At 46.3% G+C, this 18,065-nt stretch overlaps 1 protein-coding gene across 1 annotated transcript in view; it reads right to left on the bottom strand.

Moving 5' to 3' along the window:
* Positions 1–1,708: 1,708 nt before the first annotated feature.
* Positions 1,709–18,065, bottom strand: part of LOC310819641 (thrombospondin type-1 domain-containing protein 4-like) — a 29,608-nt gene continuing 13,251 nt past the window's right edge. Inside the window, exons 3-13 of the mRNA XM_083690963.1 lie at positions 8,115–8,319; positions 5,839–6,014; positions 5,555–5,651; positions 5,166–5,372; positions 4,806–4,935; positions 4,298–4,502; positions 3,617–3,790; positions 3,036–3,209; positions 2,684–2,863; positions 2,287–2,431; positions 1,709–1,925 (exon numbers count right to left, since the gene is read on the bottom strand). Coding sequence (XP_083547089.1) covers positions 1,783–1,925; positions 2,287–2,431; positions 2,684–2,863; positions 3,036–3,209; positions 3,617–3,790; positions 4,298–4,502; positions 4,806–4,935; positions 5,166–5,372; positions 5,555–5,651; positions 5,839–6,014; positions 8,115–8,319 — 1,836 coding nt within the window. The 3' untranslated portion in view covers positions 1,709–1,782. The remainder of the gene's footprint in view (positions 1,926–2,286; positions 2,432–2,683; positions 2,864–3,035; positions 3,210–3,616; positions 3,791–4,297; positions 4,503–4,805; positions 4,936–5,165; positions 5,373–5,554; positions 5,652–5,838; positions 6,015–8,114; positions 8,320–18,065) is intronic.

Below are 18,065 nucleotides of genomic sequence, written 5' to 3'. Positions count from 1 at the left end.
TGTTGTTTAAATCCCAGATTGCCCCTTTAAATCCCTATATTGTAACATCATTTTCCTTTTTCTTTGCTAGGGTAAGTATTGGGTTCATCATACCATTCAGTATGTTGGCCTCACTACACAATACACAACACAGGATGAGAATGCTTTAACAATCACAAGTACAGTACGAATCCTCATAGCTTTTAGTTACAGTGAATGGTCCTTGGCTGGATGGAATTGAAAAGGTCAGTATGAAGTAGAAAATACAGAGGGGTTAAGGCTATTCGTAAACATTACTGTTAATGTACCACCTTATTTCCTAAAATGTACATTTTTAGTTTATGTGTCTATCATACAGTACAGATGCTTACAGCGTCTACAAAAGAATAAGAAAACAAATATTTACTCGTCATTTTTACCTTTTTTCTATCTATGACCAAGAATACTGTACTGTACATTTACAGCAGCTGTAGCATGTTGTGAATAATTCTGTGTCCTTGTAGGGAATTCTTGTATCATTCTTCACATGGTATAATAGTCTTTATCTCATGCAAATTAGAACCGTTTTTTACCCATCTCTCTTTAGAAGGTATTAGCGTTTGTGGTTCTAACCATCTGCTTTTACCATCCCGTGGGCTCTGGAATGCCTCCATCCCTTCTGACACAGCTATTGGTGGAGAAGCAACAGACATGTTAACCCTGCAGCCATAAGGGGCCACTGGTGGCCGATAAACCAGCGCCTTCCCTGGAGACTCCAACAAATAAATAAAGAGGGCTTTCTGTTCAGTCACTGGGAGTATTTAGCTGAATAGCCTTCAGTTCAACAACTTACTCATTTTTACATACATATATACATACATACACAGCAGTGCCTTGTAATGCATACACATTAACAGGGACTGCAAAATATTATCGAAGGGGAAAACTGTGTTGCATCACCTAAAAATGTTAAAATGTAAAGATATCTTCAATAACCATGAACGGATCTGGAAAGACTGAGCCTTTTCTCTCTGACAATGCACATGACTCCTGTGAAATATCTTTGGCGAACTAAACGGCTGCCGAGTGGGAGATAATTGAATGGCACCCTCATGATACAGTACATAATTGGTGATTTAAAAGCCAGGCAACTTCATATTACATATCATGTAGTTAATCATACCATAAATATGTGGATTTTAGTCTTAAAGAAGGAAGAGTGAAGAAGCTTATTAAAATGTGTACATTCTATACAATATTCAAAACAAACCGAATGTTTGGACCTTGCTCTCTTTGCGTTCACGTTGTGTAAGCTGAGAGGCCCGTGGTAGCTGGCGCTCCGAGTCCCATCACAGATGCAGAAGCGGTCGTCTTCAGTTTCTTTTCACAGGTCAGGTGAACGACGTCCCGCAGAACCGCTTCCCATGAAACACAGAAGAGGAACTCGTACTTTTATTGGCGGTTCCGTTTAAAATCCGTGAACTGGTTCCAGAATCTTCCGTTTGATGTCCTCCTGCCTCATCAGCGCTCCACTCACCCCCCCCCACCCCCCCAGTTAAATGTGTCTTTCTCCAAATCTCCACCATTCCAAACTATTTCGTTTTTCAATGGCCATCTGCTCACAAGCCAAAACAAATGTTTTTCCTTGTGCTTTTTCAATGTGTATTTTCAGCACTCATATGATAGTGTCCACCTACAGGCAGGCTCCAGAATGTCCCCCTCCCCAACCCCCCACCCACCCCCCGGGTCAGTGTGTTTGGCCCAGTGACTGAGGGCCTTCCCTGGGCATTGTGTCCAGCCCTAGCCCTACTGGAGGGCTGGGGGCTAGCTGCGCCCTCGATGAACTGTCTGTCTGTGGGCCACTCGTAAACAGGAGGCGCAGCAGGTGGTCTTGTAGTAGTCATAGACGCAGAGACGAGCCTGGACCACCACGTTGCAGTTGAAGTACTTGTCTCGGCAGTTCTCATCTGAAAAACACAATTATGATATTCAGAATCAGAGACAGTCCGTGATGTTGAGTTTCAGAGTTAACCGAATGATCAAGTCTTCTTGCTGTAGTTTTGCAGCTTTGTTTTGCAACTTAAAACTTACCATCACAAATATCCATATTTCTTTTCCCAATTATTTTCCACATGAAATGATGAATTCAAACATGTTTTTGCATTTTTAAGGTACATAACTATAAAATAAGCCAAGCTCTTGCTCAAACTACCCGTCATCCAAGTCTTACAGAGCCATTAGTTATCAATCAAGCGGTGTTACAGGCTGAAGGAGGAGTCTGGAGCCCCTGGTCCAGGCTCACCATGGTACTCCCTTACTGTGACTGACCTATGTGTGGGATGCAGGGCTCAGGGTTGCAGTCCTCTCTGTCCGCTGGTCGCAGCTGCTCCTCACAGCCCTCAGTAGACAGCTGGTCGTCTGAGAGACAGCGCACCACCCGCACGCGGAAGCCCCCCTCACACGTCTTAGAACACTGCCCAGACAGAGACAGAGACGGAGACAGCATCAACAACATGTTCTGGATCACACCTAATCCAAGGTTTAAGAGTGTGTTACAGTGTGCAAGTGGAGTGTGTGTGTGTGTGTGTGTGTGTGTGTGTGTGTGTCTGTCTGTCTGTCTGTCTGTCTGTCTGTCTGTCTGTCTGTCTGTCTGTCTGTCTGTCTGTCTGTCTGTATCTGTGTGTGTGTGTATCTGTGTGTGTGTGTGTGGCACACAGTTACTCACAGCGCTCCAGTCTGTATGGTACCACTTTGCTCCGCAGGCTTTGAGGTGGCAGCTCTGCTGACTGAGCGGGCGGTCCAGGGAGGAACACTCGTAAGGCGGCATGACATTAAAGCCCTCGTCCGACTTCATCAGACACACTACCGCCCTCTGCTGGCTGCCCGCGCCACACTCCGCAGAGCACTGGACGAAGACAATACGACACCACCGTCAAAACGGTACGATACAAGGGCATTAGAGATTGAGAAGAAACATCTGTAACGTATCACTGTGAAATCGGTTAAATCCCTGTCCTTAGCTTCTCCAGACAACCCCGCCCTCGAAAGACAGTTTGACCCGGCGTTGACCCTCCTACCTGACTCCAGGGGCCCGTGAACCACTCGATGCGGCTCTCGCACAGGCCGTTGTTGCAGACCTGGGAGTCGGCGGGGCGCTCGTGACCACACCCCTCCAGAGGCAGACTGCTGATGTGATTGGTCATGCATAGCACGCCGCGGGTCCTCACGCCCATCCCACACTCAGCAGAGCACTGTGGAGAGAAGAGGCATGATATGATAGTCATAGAAACAACACTAATACACACCAGTATAAATACATGACCTTATATCATTCTCATACGAACCGCTGTGTCAGGACAGCTACAACTGTCAAATCTCCAGTACATTGATTTGAATGAGGAATGGTATCAGACACGCGCTTGATACCATTCCTCATCCAAATCCATACATTACAATGAGCCCGTCCTCCGATTTCTACCTCCACCAGCCTCCCCTGATTCCCTGTAATAGTATGTACCGGAGATTTGACAGTTGTAGCTGTCATTCAGCCTCTCCTGATGTATTCTGTATTCTGTTCATCCTGGGCAAGCAAGGAGGGAGGGCAGTGATTTATAGAGCACCTGTCCTCTGTCCTACACACACACACACACACACGTACCCGATTCCCCCATTCGGTGAGGAACCAGCTCTTGGCACAGGGGCCCATGTCACAGTTTTCCGCGTCACTCGGCCGCAGCTTCATGTTGCACTCCTCGTCCGCCACAAAGTCGCCCACATTGCTGACGCAGCGCACCTCCCGTGACCTCTGACCCACTCCACAGGGAACAGAGCACTGGGGAAACAGGGTAGCCCATTAGAACCCTGTCACAGCCTGGCTCATTGGAGTGCTGTTTGAGGGGGACCAATAAGAATACTGAAGGGGTAAACATGTCTCACAGGCTGACCAATAAAAACACTGAAGGGTAAACTATTTGTCTGTCTCACTGTGAATGGAACCTGTTTATTGTGAAATCACATCAGTACAATGAACCTGAGGAGTGTCCCAACTGTTAACTTTGTAGAATACTTACATACTTCTATATAATAATCAACACCCTCTCTACCAATCACAATCGAGTATTCGAGTTGTGGTATAAACGCTCAATATAGTGATGTTATGCTTCATACTGCACTGGATATAATGTTGAGCAACTTTGAAGCTCATGTGTTCAGATACCTTCCTGGTGTACAGTATGTTAAATCCCCTAAACCCCTGTGTGCTGTAGCGTGTGCTGACTATGGGGGGGGGGGTAAGTGTACAGCACTAGCGTTGTGATTGGCTCTGATAGCTGTCACTCACGGAGCTCCACTCTGTGCGTATCTGCCATTCGCTGCAGATCTTCAGCTGGCAGGTGCTGGCCGTCTCGGGCCTCTCCAGGTGACGACAGCGGCTCGTGTGGACGTTCAGGGTGCGGTTGGCGTACACCTGCCGACAGAGGACCTGGCGATGCTGCATACCCAGGCCACAGGTCTTACTGCACTCAGACCACTCACCAATGTCCCAGCTGCACAGGGGAGACACAGCACAAATCACTGATGCTTAGAAAGACACAATGCAAAGATCCTGTACATACAGTAGTGTCCTCATGATTAATCTTCTGGTTATTCATCCAACTATAGCACAAAGGGAATGCTCTGTGACTTATGTGGGAGGTACGTGGGAGGTGTGTGTGTGTGTGTGTGTGAGAGAGAGAGTGTGTGCGTGTACAGTATATATGTGTGTGTGAGAGAGAGCGAGTGTGTGTGTGTGTGTGTGTGTGTACAGTATAAGTGTGTGTGTGTGACAGAGAGACAGAGAGGGCTCTCACAAGGCAGGGCAGGGCTGGAGGTTGCAGGGCTCCTCCTGGGGGCTGGGCCTGGTGCTACTGTCACATAGGCTGTCTGACACCTGCTCATGGCTCAGCCTATGGACACAGCGGAACATGGTGTACCTGCTACCTGCAAAACACACACAGCACAGAGTTAGACACACATACCCCCCAATCCTGCATCCTAATCTGTTACGCCTAGTTGAGCAATTCACTTAAGTCCCGATTCCTGAAAGCTTCGTAGTACTCAGATCGTCATCCATTGTAGGCTATAGACGAAAGATGATCGTCGTGCTACAAAGGTTTTGGGAGACTCACCAGTGACCTCTTGGGGTTTTAAACACAGATGCTATGCCTCACCTCGTCCACAGGTGGCACTACACTCAGTTGCTCCTGACAGTTTCCAGTTGTGGTCTCGCTGTCGCCTGGGTGGGGGGGCCGCTGGCACCTGGTTGTCAGGGACTTGGGGAGGGTACCTGCCCCCTCCACCAGCTGGGTCATATCCCTCCTGGTTGGGATGCCCCCCTCCACGATGGTCATACCCACCCTGTCCATTAAGAGTGTTCCCTAGAGGATCGAGCATAACGTTTCAGCCCACAAAACTAGGGAGAGACCCATACAGCATCTATTGAGTCACATATGTGTATTATTCCTGTAAAGCACAACATATTGCGTCTGTGTATGAAATGTGGTATACAAATAAAGTCTGAATTGATTTGAAGTGGGTAGAGGTGGAGGGACTCGCTCACCCCCAGGCCGGCGGTCGGGGTACTGAGGGATGACAGAGTTGTCAGACGGGAGGATGTACTCATAACGCACTCCTGGGTTGGGCTGCTGGTAGATCATCTGAGAGATGGGAGGTGAGAGAGATGAGACTTCTTATATCCCCACATATGCATAACGGCGTTGAGGAAAAAGAAAAATAACATGAATTGTTGTGCTTTTTCTCCGTCCTTTTCTATATTCACAAATTGTGAATATAGAGTCAAACATTGCTTGGTACAGTACTGTACAAGCTGATTGGGTTACGCACATAAACATCCAAGATCTCATTGGTGGGCCCCTCAGCCAGGAAGGACTCCCCGGCGGTGCTGGTGATTTCATTGGGCCTTCGGTAGATGAACATGGTGCCCACTCCCTCGTACTTCCCTGGCCTGTCGATGGCCCAGTTCCCGTTGATGATGGATCGGCCCGAACGACTGCGCAGAGCTGCAACACACACACACACACACACACACACACACCGCAGGGTTAGAATCATACATGGACCCTTGGGGGACCAATGTACGTCATTCATTGTAATTCTTATGAGGGGAGGGGGATTTGTTATGGGGGGGGCTCAGCGCCCCTGAGCCCCCCTGTAATTTGAACCCTTTTCCACAGCAACCCAAATGTCACTGTGGCTTTACATAATGAGAAATGCTGTAGAAGTGAGCCGAAATTCCCACTTTCTGATAGTAATTAGCATTAACAGAATAAATGTTGTCACGTGTAACTTCAAAGTAATGCGTTATATAAATGAAGCAACCTGTTCGTAAAGCGCTGGCATTGTGAAATGTAGCTACAGTACCACAGAATCTCTCCACTGTCACACTACACCGACTGGATATACAGAGTCAGCCATCAGAAAAGCATTAGGAAAGTAACATAATACTATTGAACAGAAGAGTGTTTGGACAACTAAAAGCACATTATTAGAAATTCACAAACTAGAACAGAAGTCTATTGAGGGAACGAAGGCAAACATCGGGGCTTTGGGTAACGCTTAAGTGGTTTATGGAAGAATCCTTGCAGCCGTCTCCTGTTTCACATCACTCCTCCTCAGAATGTTTGCATTTATCCTGAGGATGTTGCATTCTCACTGAGCTTTTTACCCACTGACATCTGAACTCCTCCAACAACAACGCCAACACACACACTGTAGTTCCACTGAAAGGACTCATTGTCCATGCATACATTTCCGCTTACTCACTGCGGAAGTATTGTCTGGAATGGAGGGGCGGGAGGGGGGGGGGGGGGTTGGAGGGGGGTGTGTGTGGAGGGGGGGGGCACGACTCGCATTAGAAGTATTGTCTGCGGGAGGGGTAGGGGGTTGGGGGGGGGGGGGGACTCGCATTAGAAAAAGCAGAGCATACTTGGCAATGGCACCCCGTTTTTACTTGAAAGGTAGCTTCAGAGAGGGAGAGAGAGAGAGAGAGAGAGAGGGTTCCATCACTGGTGTTGGTTTTCTAGGAAGCAGTGAAATTCCTCACCTTAATTAAAAAGGATGATGGGGGCTGGAGAAAAAAAAAAGAAGGGGTCCTCTAATGAAAGCTTGTTTATACACTTTCCCTGAGGGGAGCAGCCAGGGGAAGCCGGGCCTCGGCCCCCTCTCCCTGAGGGGAGCAGCCAGGGGAAGCCGGGCCTCGGCCCCCTCTCCCCTCCTCCAGACCCACTGCTGCGCTGCGGCATGGATCTCATTAAGCCAACGTCTCCAACAATAAAACACTGACATTCCAACCAGTCACTCTTGAAATGGCGCACTTCTGTGTCACACACACCGTTATGCTTCTACAAAGACAACAATTATGTATTATTAATACATATTTGATGTGACAGCCGCCTATAAATGATTGCGGCACTGCCAGTGCACTGGTGTGGTTACTGATAATCCACAACGGAAGAAAATTCCAGACACAGGTCCTCCCTGTATTTTGATCTGCCTTTTAATTAAACAAATCCAATCAGTTTAACGAGCAGCTGTTCCCTGCTGCCTGATAACAGGCTTACAGCAGTGACTCCAAATGATAAAATAATAATAGCTGGTGTTGTCAGATGTTTTATAACTTGAAGCTAATCTTAAAATGTGACTTTTTATTAGTACCGTAAATGTAATGTGAAACATAATCTAACATGTGGTCCAAGGAAATCCCTTAGAATCACTCCTGGATGTGTCATGGGCCTGATTTAGAGAGAGAGATGTGGAGGACCCTGGGAGGTAGCAGGGTTCTCCCCTGTACCTTTGAACAAGGCGGTGCTGGATTGCATGATCAAAAACGACTCACGTTTATTTATGTCAAAATGCTGCTAAAAAAAAAAACGCTTTCACGCTCAATTAGCTGAAGAACATGACAACGCTTTCACATTCGACAACAATGTTCATTGGCGATCAATGATGGTTACTCTATCATTACTAAACATCAGTTTCATTTGCTCTGAAATGCTGACATGGTGGCGGAGCCAAGTTAACAAGGTGGCGCAGCATCTCTCTTACTGTACATTGTTTGGGGAGAACCCTGAAGTGACTGGTGATGACCCTGTAGTACTCACCCAGGTAGTTCCTGCTCTTCACCATCTCCGTCACGTTGATCTTGGTGGCTCCCTCAGGGATCTCCACGACCTTGTGGTAACCCACTTTGGACAGGCTGTGCTGGAACAGCCCCGACACCAGCTTACAGGCAGTGTTGTCTCCTCCACACACGCCACACTTGTCCATCACCTTGCCTGAGCCAAGGAACTCATCGCAGCCCAGACTCTGTCAAAGAGAGAGACAATCATTCATACAGGTACGTACAGGCAGACAGTTCACTGCTTTATTGCAGGCAGAGGTACAGTAATACATCCCAGGTGAAAGTGTTTAGCTGAAGAGATTGTTCAAACTGCTAAAATGTAAGTAAAAGTTCAAATGAACCACCTCGTTAATCAAATAAATAGGGAAAATTAGAGGGTTCTAAGGTTATAATACCGTATAAACATACTCAGATTTCAAAGTTCTGTTGAGTTCTGCCTCAACTCGTCTATAAATTCCTTGACCTGCTCATAATTAACCACCATAACACAACAACCAATTAGTATAGGCCTTGTTTCATTCCGAAAGGCATTTTCTTGGCATGATGCTGAAACTGCTTCCAAAGTTTCCGAGATAATCCTCGGGGGCGTTAGCTTTTTCTGTCACATTGGCAGTCGTAAATTACAGGATGCCTGGATACGGTAAGTATAGAACACTCAAATCAGCAGTCCATAAATTCAGCCAATCCAGCCGTAAAAAAAACAGTTTGCTGTGTGAACAGGTGCTGCAGGGGCTTGGACTGATCCCAGCAGGCCACCGTACTTCCATGAGCCTTGGGCGTGCCAGGATATACGCCCTCGCCGCTGGAACCCGGACCAGGGGGAGGGACAGTGGCCGGGGGAGGGGACATAAGGGAACGCAAAGCCGTTCAGAGTTAATGACACAAAGGCCCTCTGTGATTGGACAGCTGCCAATCTGTAGTCTCCAGTCAGGTTCATGTCTGTCCTGGAAAGTCACGTTGTTACCTTGAGCACGGTTTCCATGGGAATCTGTCCCGTTCCTAGACATTACACCGTCACAAACAATTTCCTCCCAATCCCAGTTGAGGAATTAGGAGTATCCTGCCTTGCAAAACAGGAACATTTTCTCAGAACCCAATGTATATATTAGGTCCCAACATTCATAAAAACGTGGTTTATACTAATACAGTATGTCCTTTCACAGAATAATGACCATGTGGTTACCAAACACTAATGTGTGGTCCTGAACCAATGAACACTACTACAGCATAAAGATGAATGACACAAACAAATGCATACAGTACGAAGTAGAGACGTTAATTAAAAGGGGTTTTTGCTGTAGATTCAAGTTATCTCAACGGGCTTAGCTATAGCTGAAGTAAGTCAGCTGCAGGCCTGGAACAGGGGGAGAGGTGGTGGCCAGAGGTGGCCTGAGGAGATTGGGGTAGGCTCATGAGACTGATCCCTGGCTCTCGCCCACCCATAGCAGTGCGGTCTGAACCGGGCCAAGCCTCCAACTGGGCCAAAGCAAATACAAAGCACCTCCTTCTGCACAGGAAATAAGCGATGAGAAAATGAATAGCAAACTAAGAGCCCTGAAAAATGACAAAACGGGCATTGCTGCAGAGGCCAATGTGGAATTATTCTAGGGCTGGATAGAAATGGCACGGCAGGATGTACTGTAGGCTTATTCAGTAGAACAGTACATGATGAAAAACAGATTTCTTTCTGACTTTCGACATGATCTTGAGTGTTGATACAAGATCTACTTTGACGACTCATGTCACGACAACAATCTCAATCCTCAAACGTTCAATCCTCCACAGAGAGATAAAGCCTAGGCACACTGTTCATCTCAGCAGTTAAAGTGATAGTTAGAAGAACCAAAGTGTGGATTGAAGTCTGTCCTTGTCCATAGACTGTTCTCAGGGTTGAAAATGTGATTTTATAATTTGGGTGAACTATCCTTTTAAGGCTATCTCTAACCATGCAGCTTCGCTGTGAATCCTAGCTGTGCCTCCACTTCTCCCCTTTCACCACATTATCTCCTGATCTAAAAAAAACATTACCACAGCTAGCATTTAAACCGTCCGCCTTTTGCCCCGAGAAAGACAGAAAAATATTCCTTCCCCTCTCATAAAACTCTGTGCAACGACAAGCAGACAGGTTATCTATGGCAACTTGCCTGGGAAGATATCTGAATCACTGGATATTAACGTGAAGGTGGAGAGACACTATTTATTCCCTGAAATCGTCAATGTATTAAATATCACGTGACTGCAGGGTTTGTGGGGAAAACAGTGTGAGGTTTTTCATTCCCTCTTATATGGAAAGAGCTTAAGGCATGGCTGCCTACCTGACGGGAAGCATTCCAGAATCCCAGGATTATTAAGTGATTAGGACCTTTTTATATCCTCCAAAACATCAGCTGTTAAGACAAACCTTTGGCGGGTTGTAAAAAAAACTGTGACAAACAGTGACTCATCTGTCCCCTAAAATATCCCAAAACAGTCCTCTCTGCCCTTCAGGCTGTCCCTAACGTGACCTTCACCATGAACCTATCAAAATGATGTGTCATCCAGGGGAGGCTGGTGGAGGTAGAAATCGGAGGATGGGTTCATTGATACCATTCCTCATTTCATGCCATGCATTACAATGAGCCCGATTACGACCACCACCAGCCTCCCCTGGTGTCATCATAGTCAGAACATTCATGTTCCCCTGGTTTACAGTCTGTGAGACTCGTCTTTGTACAACTCTGCCCAAATCCCAAGAGTGGATGATGAATGAGGAACCAGGTTTGGAGGAATCGTAAGTTTTTCCTTTCAGGGCATCCGCAGTGTTAAAGTGCTCAATTTAGTCGGAGACCACATCATTGCTTTTCTCTGACCTGCTCTCTGTGGGAGTTTTATGCAATTTGGCACAGGAGAACAACATCCCCACTTTCAGGATAACTATAATGGGACTTTAACTGTCACTTAAATCCACCTTCATCTGGAAATGGTTAGATGCGTCAGGATGGTAGAGTCAGCTCACAGTCAGCTGAAGAACGTTGAAAACAACATTCGTCAAGCCATAAATCAAAGCAATAGTTTTTCCAGATACAATAGCTGTGAGGTTGGCCTGTCATAAAGCACATCATAATCCAACAAATCAATGCTGTATTAAACTTGCGAAACATTTGAACCAGTAGGCCGCACACAGTCAATCCCCTATGGCACTATCTGCCCAACTGTTTCTGTGATCTCCTGAAACGTAACCAGACTACAGTTCAGCACATCAAAGAGAGGTAGATACATGTACGTTAGGTTAACCTGGAGCTGGTTAGGGAGGTACAGTAGTCTGTGACAGAGTTTAAAAAAGAACACAAGGTATGGACAGTAGTGGGCTCAAAAAAGGTCCAATTTTACAATTTAATTTGACAAAAATACTTTCTGATCCTCAGAATAAAGAAACAAAAATGCAGGCAATGCACCCAGTGAATTCCCATAATCCTTCACCACACCGCTACTGCTCTATGGATCCTAAACCCATGTACAACCACATACACACACGTAGGCCTACAACAAATACATAAGAAACTGTGGGTCAAGTCAGGTCAATTACCTTACATACCGCCTCAAGCATGACGTAAAAGCAATGGGAGACACAGTTTATCACGGTCATTTCGTAGCCATAAGTTCTCTATAACTACTAAGAAATGCTTTAGTTTGCATTTGTGAGCAGGCCAGCTAAGCACTTTGGCTAATACAGTTTGACCGTAAAGCTATCAAGCCTGTTCTTAGTGAACAGAGGCGCCTCTTCTCAGAAACCCAAGTTGGGAGGCTTTGAATTGAACTGTCTGAAGCAATGGAAGTGAGTGGGTAGAAAAGGAAGGAGAAAACAGACATTTTCTATCATTAGTGTACAATGAACATGCACACTGTCAAGACATACAGTTGCACACTCTTGTCAACTAAATCCCTTTCCCACAAGCTTGGCGTAAGTTACACTTGCCTTGCAATAATAAGGCTTTAAACTGTGTGGGGGGCCTGGTTTGTGGTTCTCCTTGAGGAATGCAAATATGAATTTAAAAAAATGAGTGGTCACAGTGACTTCATGCTTAAATTAACAGGAATGCTGGAAACATCTTACAGTATTTAACTCCACCCCCCAATCTTTTGCAAATGAACCTCTAGATGTGGTGGGAAAGAGAGGTCTGTTTGCTGCTGGGATTCCTCCAAGGCCTGCTGGGTAAGTGTTTGTTGAGTTGATGTTTATGTTGGTGAGACAGAGCCATCTACTGTACCGACTCACTCCAAGATGAAGCTAATGAGTTACTGACATCAGCAGGTGCAGACAGCGCTATCATACAGTTCAGCGCTGCATTGTAGAAATACATCCAGATGCATGCAGCTGTTTGAAATGTTCATCTACACGATGATCTATTAGCATCTACTGCATAGTCTACAGTACTGCACAAGAATACCAATGCAGGCTTTTGTTCATTCACGAAGTGAAACAGTTCTGTCCCCCAGAACCATAACTCTTCTGGGCCTCTAGAGTACCCCTCTCTCTCTCTGTCTCTGTCTCTGTCTCTGTCTCTCCCTCTCCCTCTCCCTCTCCCTCTCCCTCTCCCTCTCTCCATGTTCATGGCTTGTTGTCAGGACTTCCTTGGTTCTCTACTCAGACCAAAGGTTCCCACGATGTTACACGAATAGTGCCAGTACCCGCCAGGCTGGGAAAAGTTGAGGGATTTTTGACTTTAGCTAAATGTTAGCAGAGTAAGCTCGAGCCACTGTGACTTTTCCCAGAGGGCACACAGAATACATGCCCACATTTGACTACAGTACGTCTTGTCCAGTGGAGGCTGGTGGAGGTAGAAATTGGAAGACGGGCTCATTGTAATGCATGGAATGGAATGAGGAATGGTATCAAAATGTTTGATACCATTCCTGTTCGATACCATTCCTCCTTCCATTCCATATATTACACTGAGCCTGTCCTCCAATTTCTACCTCCACCAGCCTCCCCTGGTCTTGTCACTGAATATTAGTAACAGGCATCTTTCCCAAACAACATCACAGGATTTATGAGTTGTAAGAGAGTTGTTTTCCATAGTTAATTTGAATATACAAACTGTTATCTAATAGCAATAATAGCTACTTAAACATCAAGTAAAATCATTTATCAAGTTAATAACATCAACATGTTTGTAAAGTTAAGTTGTGAACTAAATGGTTTGCCCCAAATTTGGCAGGACAAACGACTCAAATCCTTGAGAAACGTTTTAGATGAAAGGGATTCTCCATTTATTTTTCTAACTATAAAAATCCACTTAAGATGATAGAAACACACCCCATAGACCAAATTTACGAGCAGAGAGTCGCAGGGGTTGTTTTGTGAACATTATGAGCCCATCTTCAACTCTCCACACACAGCCAGAGAGAGCGCACTGGAGCCTAGCCGCTGCTGTTATCAAGACTTGGCTTGCAATGACACGCCAGCTCATCTGGAAATGTAATATTTACATTACTGGGCTTCCAAAGCTGAGAATGCTGGGGCAAGATCATCCCAGCCAATAACTTATCAGTGGGAGGAGGGTGACCTTAAAACAAGATGGGCGACATGGCATGGAAATGACATTACCGAAATCGACCGAAATCTCTCAGACTGGCCGTGACATGAATAAAAGGTCAAGAGAGAGGAGCGTTGCCTGTGTTGTAACTAACGGCTTAAAAGAAATTACACTCGTAAATATTAGAACTGTGGCTACAACAAGTGATGACACTGAGAAATATGACTGTGAGAAGCCTTTTTAAATCAAACACAGGACAAGATGTTACTCCTCATCAGCTGGGACCAATTATACTCCCCAACACATGAAAAAACCTTCACCCGATAAATATTACTAATACAACCCGCCAACTCTCTCTCTCTCTTTCCCTCTCTCTCTCTCTCTCTAACAAAGTAATTTGACATAACTTACTGTATAAAGTAGTACCACAAGCACAACTATCTCCATACACTACCTAATCGTTTATAAAGCACAACCTGCCTTCGGGTTTCATGACATGGACTTTGCTGCTCCACATCCTCTCCCCAGCCAGAATAGAGGCTAGACATACAGTACATGTACACCACTTTGGTGGTATCTTATGGTGGTATCATAGGGTCTCAGTCGCTGCCAGCAACTGCTGCTGACTCCTCCAGCCCAGGGAGTTCCAGTCAGGATGTGAGGAAGCCCTGTGGCTTGGCTTCGGAGAGCGCAGCAAAACCTCAGCTATGTGTCAGCCATTCTTTTCATTTCATCTCTGCCTCGGCTTCCTGTCTGTTAAAACACTACAGTACACCACAGCGATGTAGGTGGTGGTAGTGCTGACATTATAGATTATATAATGTATATTCCAACCAATATATATATATATAATATAATCTATATTCCAACCAATACAATGGCAGGAAGGTCTGCTAACTCTGTTAGCTCTGGTTAGCTCTGGGAATCATCGGATCTGCGGAGCTGAAACAAGGGACCAGGGTTGAGAATAGAGCCATACTCAGATCCTGTAACTGTATGTTCATTACACACTCAGGTTCCATACCATGTTGTGTGTGTGTGTGTGTGTGTGTGTGTGTGTGTGTGTGTGTGCGTGCATGGGTGCGCGCGAGTTGAAAGGTTACCACTGATTTCTACCACCATTGTCACACCAAAGCAAAGTCACGTCATGGTGGCTCATGGCTGCTACGTCAGTCCACCCCCTCCGGTCCATGTGAAGTGCATGTGGTCGTTGCCGTGGCCACAAGCATCTGTAGCCCACATGGTGAGATGCTGTGTGCTTTCAGAGGTTTGATCCCCTCTGCCTTCAATGAGGCTGTTGAGCTACAATAACTAAGAATACAGACTTCTACAGTCAGCACTGGAAACACATCAGTGGCTGTGGTGTTAATACTGGGGACAGCTTACACTGCAAGTCAAAAGATGACATCATGCAGTTAAGGTAGACTCAGTCGTTTTTTTTGTTTTTTTCTATTTATCACACAAAAAAGACAATGTGAAGAGCAGTATAGTGTCCAAAGTTCAAATTAAAAGACATGGTGCAGCCTACAGTATATTTTCAAGGACAGCATGGTTAAAAAAATAAATAAAAAAAATAAAAAGTATAAAAAGTTCAAGTGAGGTGAAAATCTTCCGATTTTCAGATCTGGAACTTATATCATGGACATGTTGGGAAGCCAACCAAGGCAATAATCGGAGCTCGTAACCACTAATAGAAACACAAGCTCTGGGTCTTTTTGGACAGTGATAACTTGACCGCTCTTTCCCACTACATGGCATTTACCAACATCAATCACCCCATGTGTCAAACCTTAGTGGGTGTCCGAAACAACACAGGGGATGATGTAACGAGGTCGTTGGATGACTGTTCCCTTCCAACTGGGAGAAGTGGGGCTCTGGGGCTCCTCCATCAGCCTTAAAGAAGTCATCTATATTCTACACCAGGGGAGGCTGGTGGAGGTAGAAATCGGAGGAGGGGGTCATAGTAATGCATGGAATGGTATGAGGAATGGTATCAAACCCTGGGGCCCACAGGTTTTGCCTCGGCAGTGCAGAGTGACATAGCCATAGGTGAGGCTGTGGAGACTGTTCCCCCCACAGTAAAGAGGCCTCGTAATACACCACAAACTACCCTCCCAGCCTGGAGCCGAGGGCACAGCAGCTCCATAAAATGCCCACTGCTTGTAAAGCTCTCTGAAATAGCACACAGCGTGTTGATTCTACAGCCACTAAAACACGACAGGGTTTCTCCTGGCATCGTCGTCTGTTTGCACAAGGCTCTGTGTGAGAGAAGATCGATTTCTTTATTGTCAAAACTGTTAAGTGACCTGATACCAGGTAAACAACTGTTAAAGACCCCCAGATGTTTAAGCTGTAGAAATGAATGGTGCCCTGTGCCATCAGCTATGCAATGGTAGTATGGCTACTGTACAGTAATTCTACCAGGTGTCCTTATCAACAGCTGTAGTTTGACATGTGTTTGTGTCACACAAGTGTTGGTACTGTATATCTGAATACACAAACCTCTGCACACCTGTAGTCACATCTTCATAGAGAACTAAGCAAATGGGGGGGGGGGGGGTACTCCTGCATACTTATGTTGATATACAAATCCAGAGGCAGGTTATTGTACATCACCTGTCTGCAACAGCATCTCAGAGACAGAGACATCACAACAAAGCAGCCAATCAGCCGCACATGGAGGAGCTAAGCTACATGTAATGCCCCAAGGCTGGAATGAATGGAATGAGTTTCAACAGTTAAATATATATACAGTATACTACCTATCTTTATGGGACAGTCCTTTCAAACTGAGGGTATCACTAGGACAGCACTACAATACCCCGAGCAGCCTGTGAAGGAGCTCTGAAGATAAACAGCATATAGCCCCAGAGCTCATGTGGAAACAGACACAGTTGTAAATACCTGACTCCTGCTGATCTACAATCTGCATTGATAGATTTTTGTTATTTTTATGTTTGGTACTGTATCATTTATATCTATGCTCACAAAATGTACACACTCAATGTGTGTGACATAGCCATATCCCAGGACCGGCCCTAGCCTCAGCCCCAACCCCAAGTCCCCTGTCCCCAGTCCTCAGTCCCCAGCCCCAGTCCCAGCCCTGACCCCCAGTCCTAGTCCCAGTCCTGAACCCCAGTCCCAGTCCCAGCTGCAGCCCCGACCCCAGCTGCAGCCCCGACCCCAGCTCCAGCCCCGACCCCCAGCCCCAGTCCCAGCCCTGACCCCCAGCCTCGAACCCCCAGTCCCAGGTCCAGCCCCAGCCCTGACCCCTAGTCCCAGGTCCAGCCCCCACCTCCAGTCCCAGCCTCGACACCCAGTCCTACCTGTACCTGTGGCTTCCCCGGCTTCCCCTGCACCCGCATGTGGAGGCAGACGAGCAGCAGAATGGCCAGACCTGATAGCATTCTCTCATTGAGCAGCTCAGCCCAGTCATGCGTTCACGTTCCGGTGCCGTACGGTAGCTGCTCCTGGCTGTTCTCCTCGCTCCTCTCCTTGCCTCTGTAGAGCAATGAACGCCAACACCACTACCACGCTGATCTCTAAGCACAGCCATGTAAACTGAGCCGGGGGAGGCGCAGCTGGGGGGGAGGGAGGTGGGAGGAGGGGGGGGGGGGGGGGGTGGGGTGATGAGGCATTTTTAGAGGAGGGATAGAGGGGTGGGAGGGAGACAGAGACGAGGAAGAGAGAGAGAGAGAGAGAGAAAGAGAGAGAGAGAGAAATAGAAAGAGGAGAGGAAGAAAGGTAGGCTACACAATTGAGAGATTTGTTGAATGAAAGAGAAAAAGTTTGGGAAGGCAGGACTGAGTTCAGTGTTTTGGACTAAACCCAGAAACCAAAACAGAAAGTCTACTCTCAGGTCAACATTGGGTAGAGAAGAGGTGTTATAGCAACTTAACTGGGTTACATTCTGAGCTTCTTTTTTTTCCAAACTTTTTTCCAAAATAGAAACATGTTCTCGGTCAAAGGCCACAGCAAAGATGATTAAAACCAAAGACCCCCTGCCAAGATTCTGTGGTCTAGTGGACATTCTCACACTGAAATAGACCCACGATGGAAAACATTGTATATTTCTAAAACCTGGAGAAACCACAAGTCAACTGTGTTACAATACGATCCCTTTGCATTCTGTCTTACACAAGCACACTCAAGCACCTAATTGCAAGCCACGTCGCAAGGCTGGGAGTAAAAAAGCTGCAGCCAAAAAGCCCCAAAAACTCAGTCATCATATGGTTTTCCTATTGCAGCCACCAGTTTCCACAACATTAAACCCTAATTCATCAGGACACACTGAAGGAAGGTCCTCATTTTACTATGTGACAGTTGGCTTTCACATGAACTTACATGGCCACATTGAGTGCATCAGAGTACTGTGGCTCGAGACAAAAGAGCATTTTGCACCCATGTGCCTGGTA

The sequence above is a fragment of the Argentina silus genome, assembly GCF_951799395.1.
Source record: "Argentina silus genome assembly, chromosome: 19".
NCBI classification, from domain to species: domain Eukaryota; kingdom Metazoa; phylum Chordata; class Actinopteri; order Argentiniformes; family Argentinidae; genus Argentina; species Argentina silus.
Note: the sequence above shows the minus strand (reverse complement) of the source record. Positions and strands in the feature narration are given on the sequence as shown.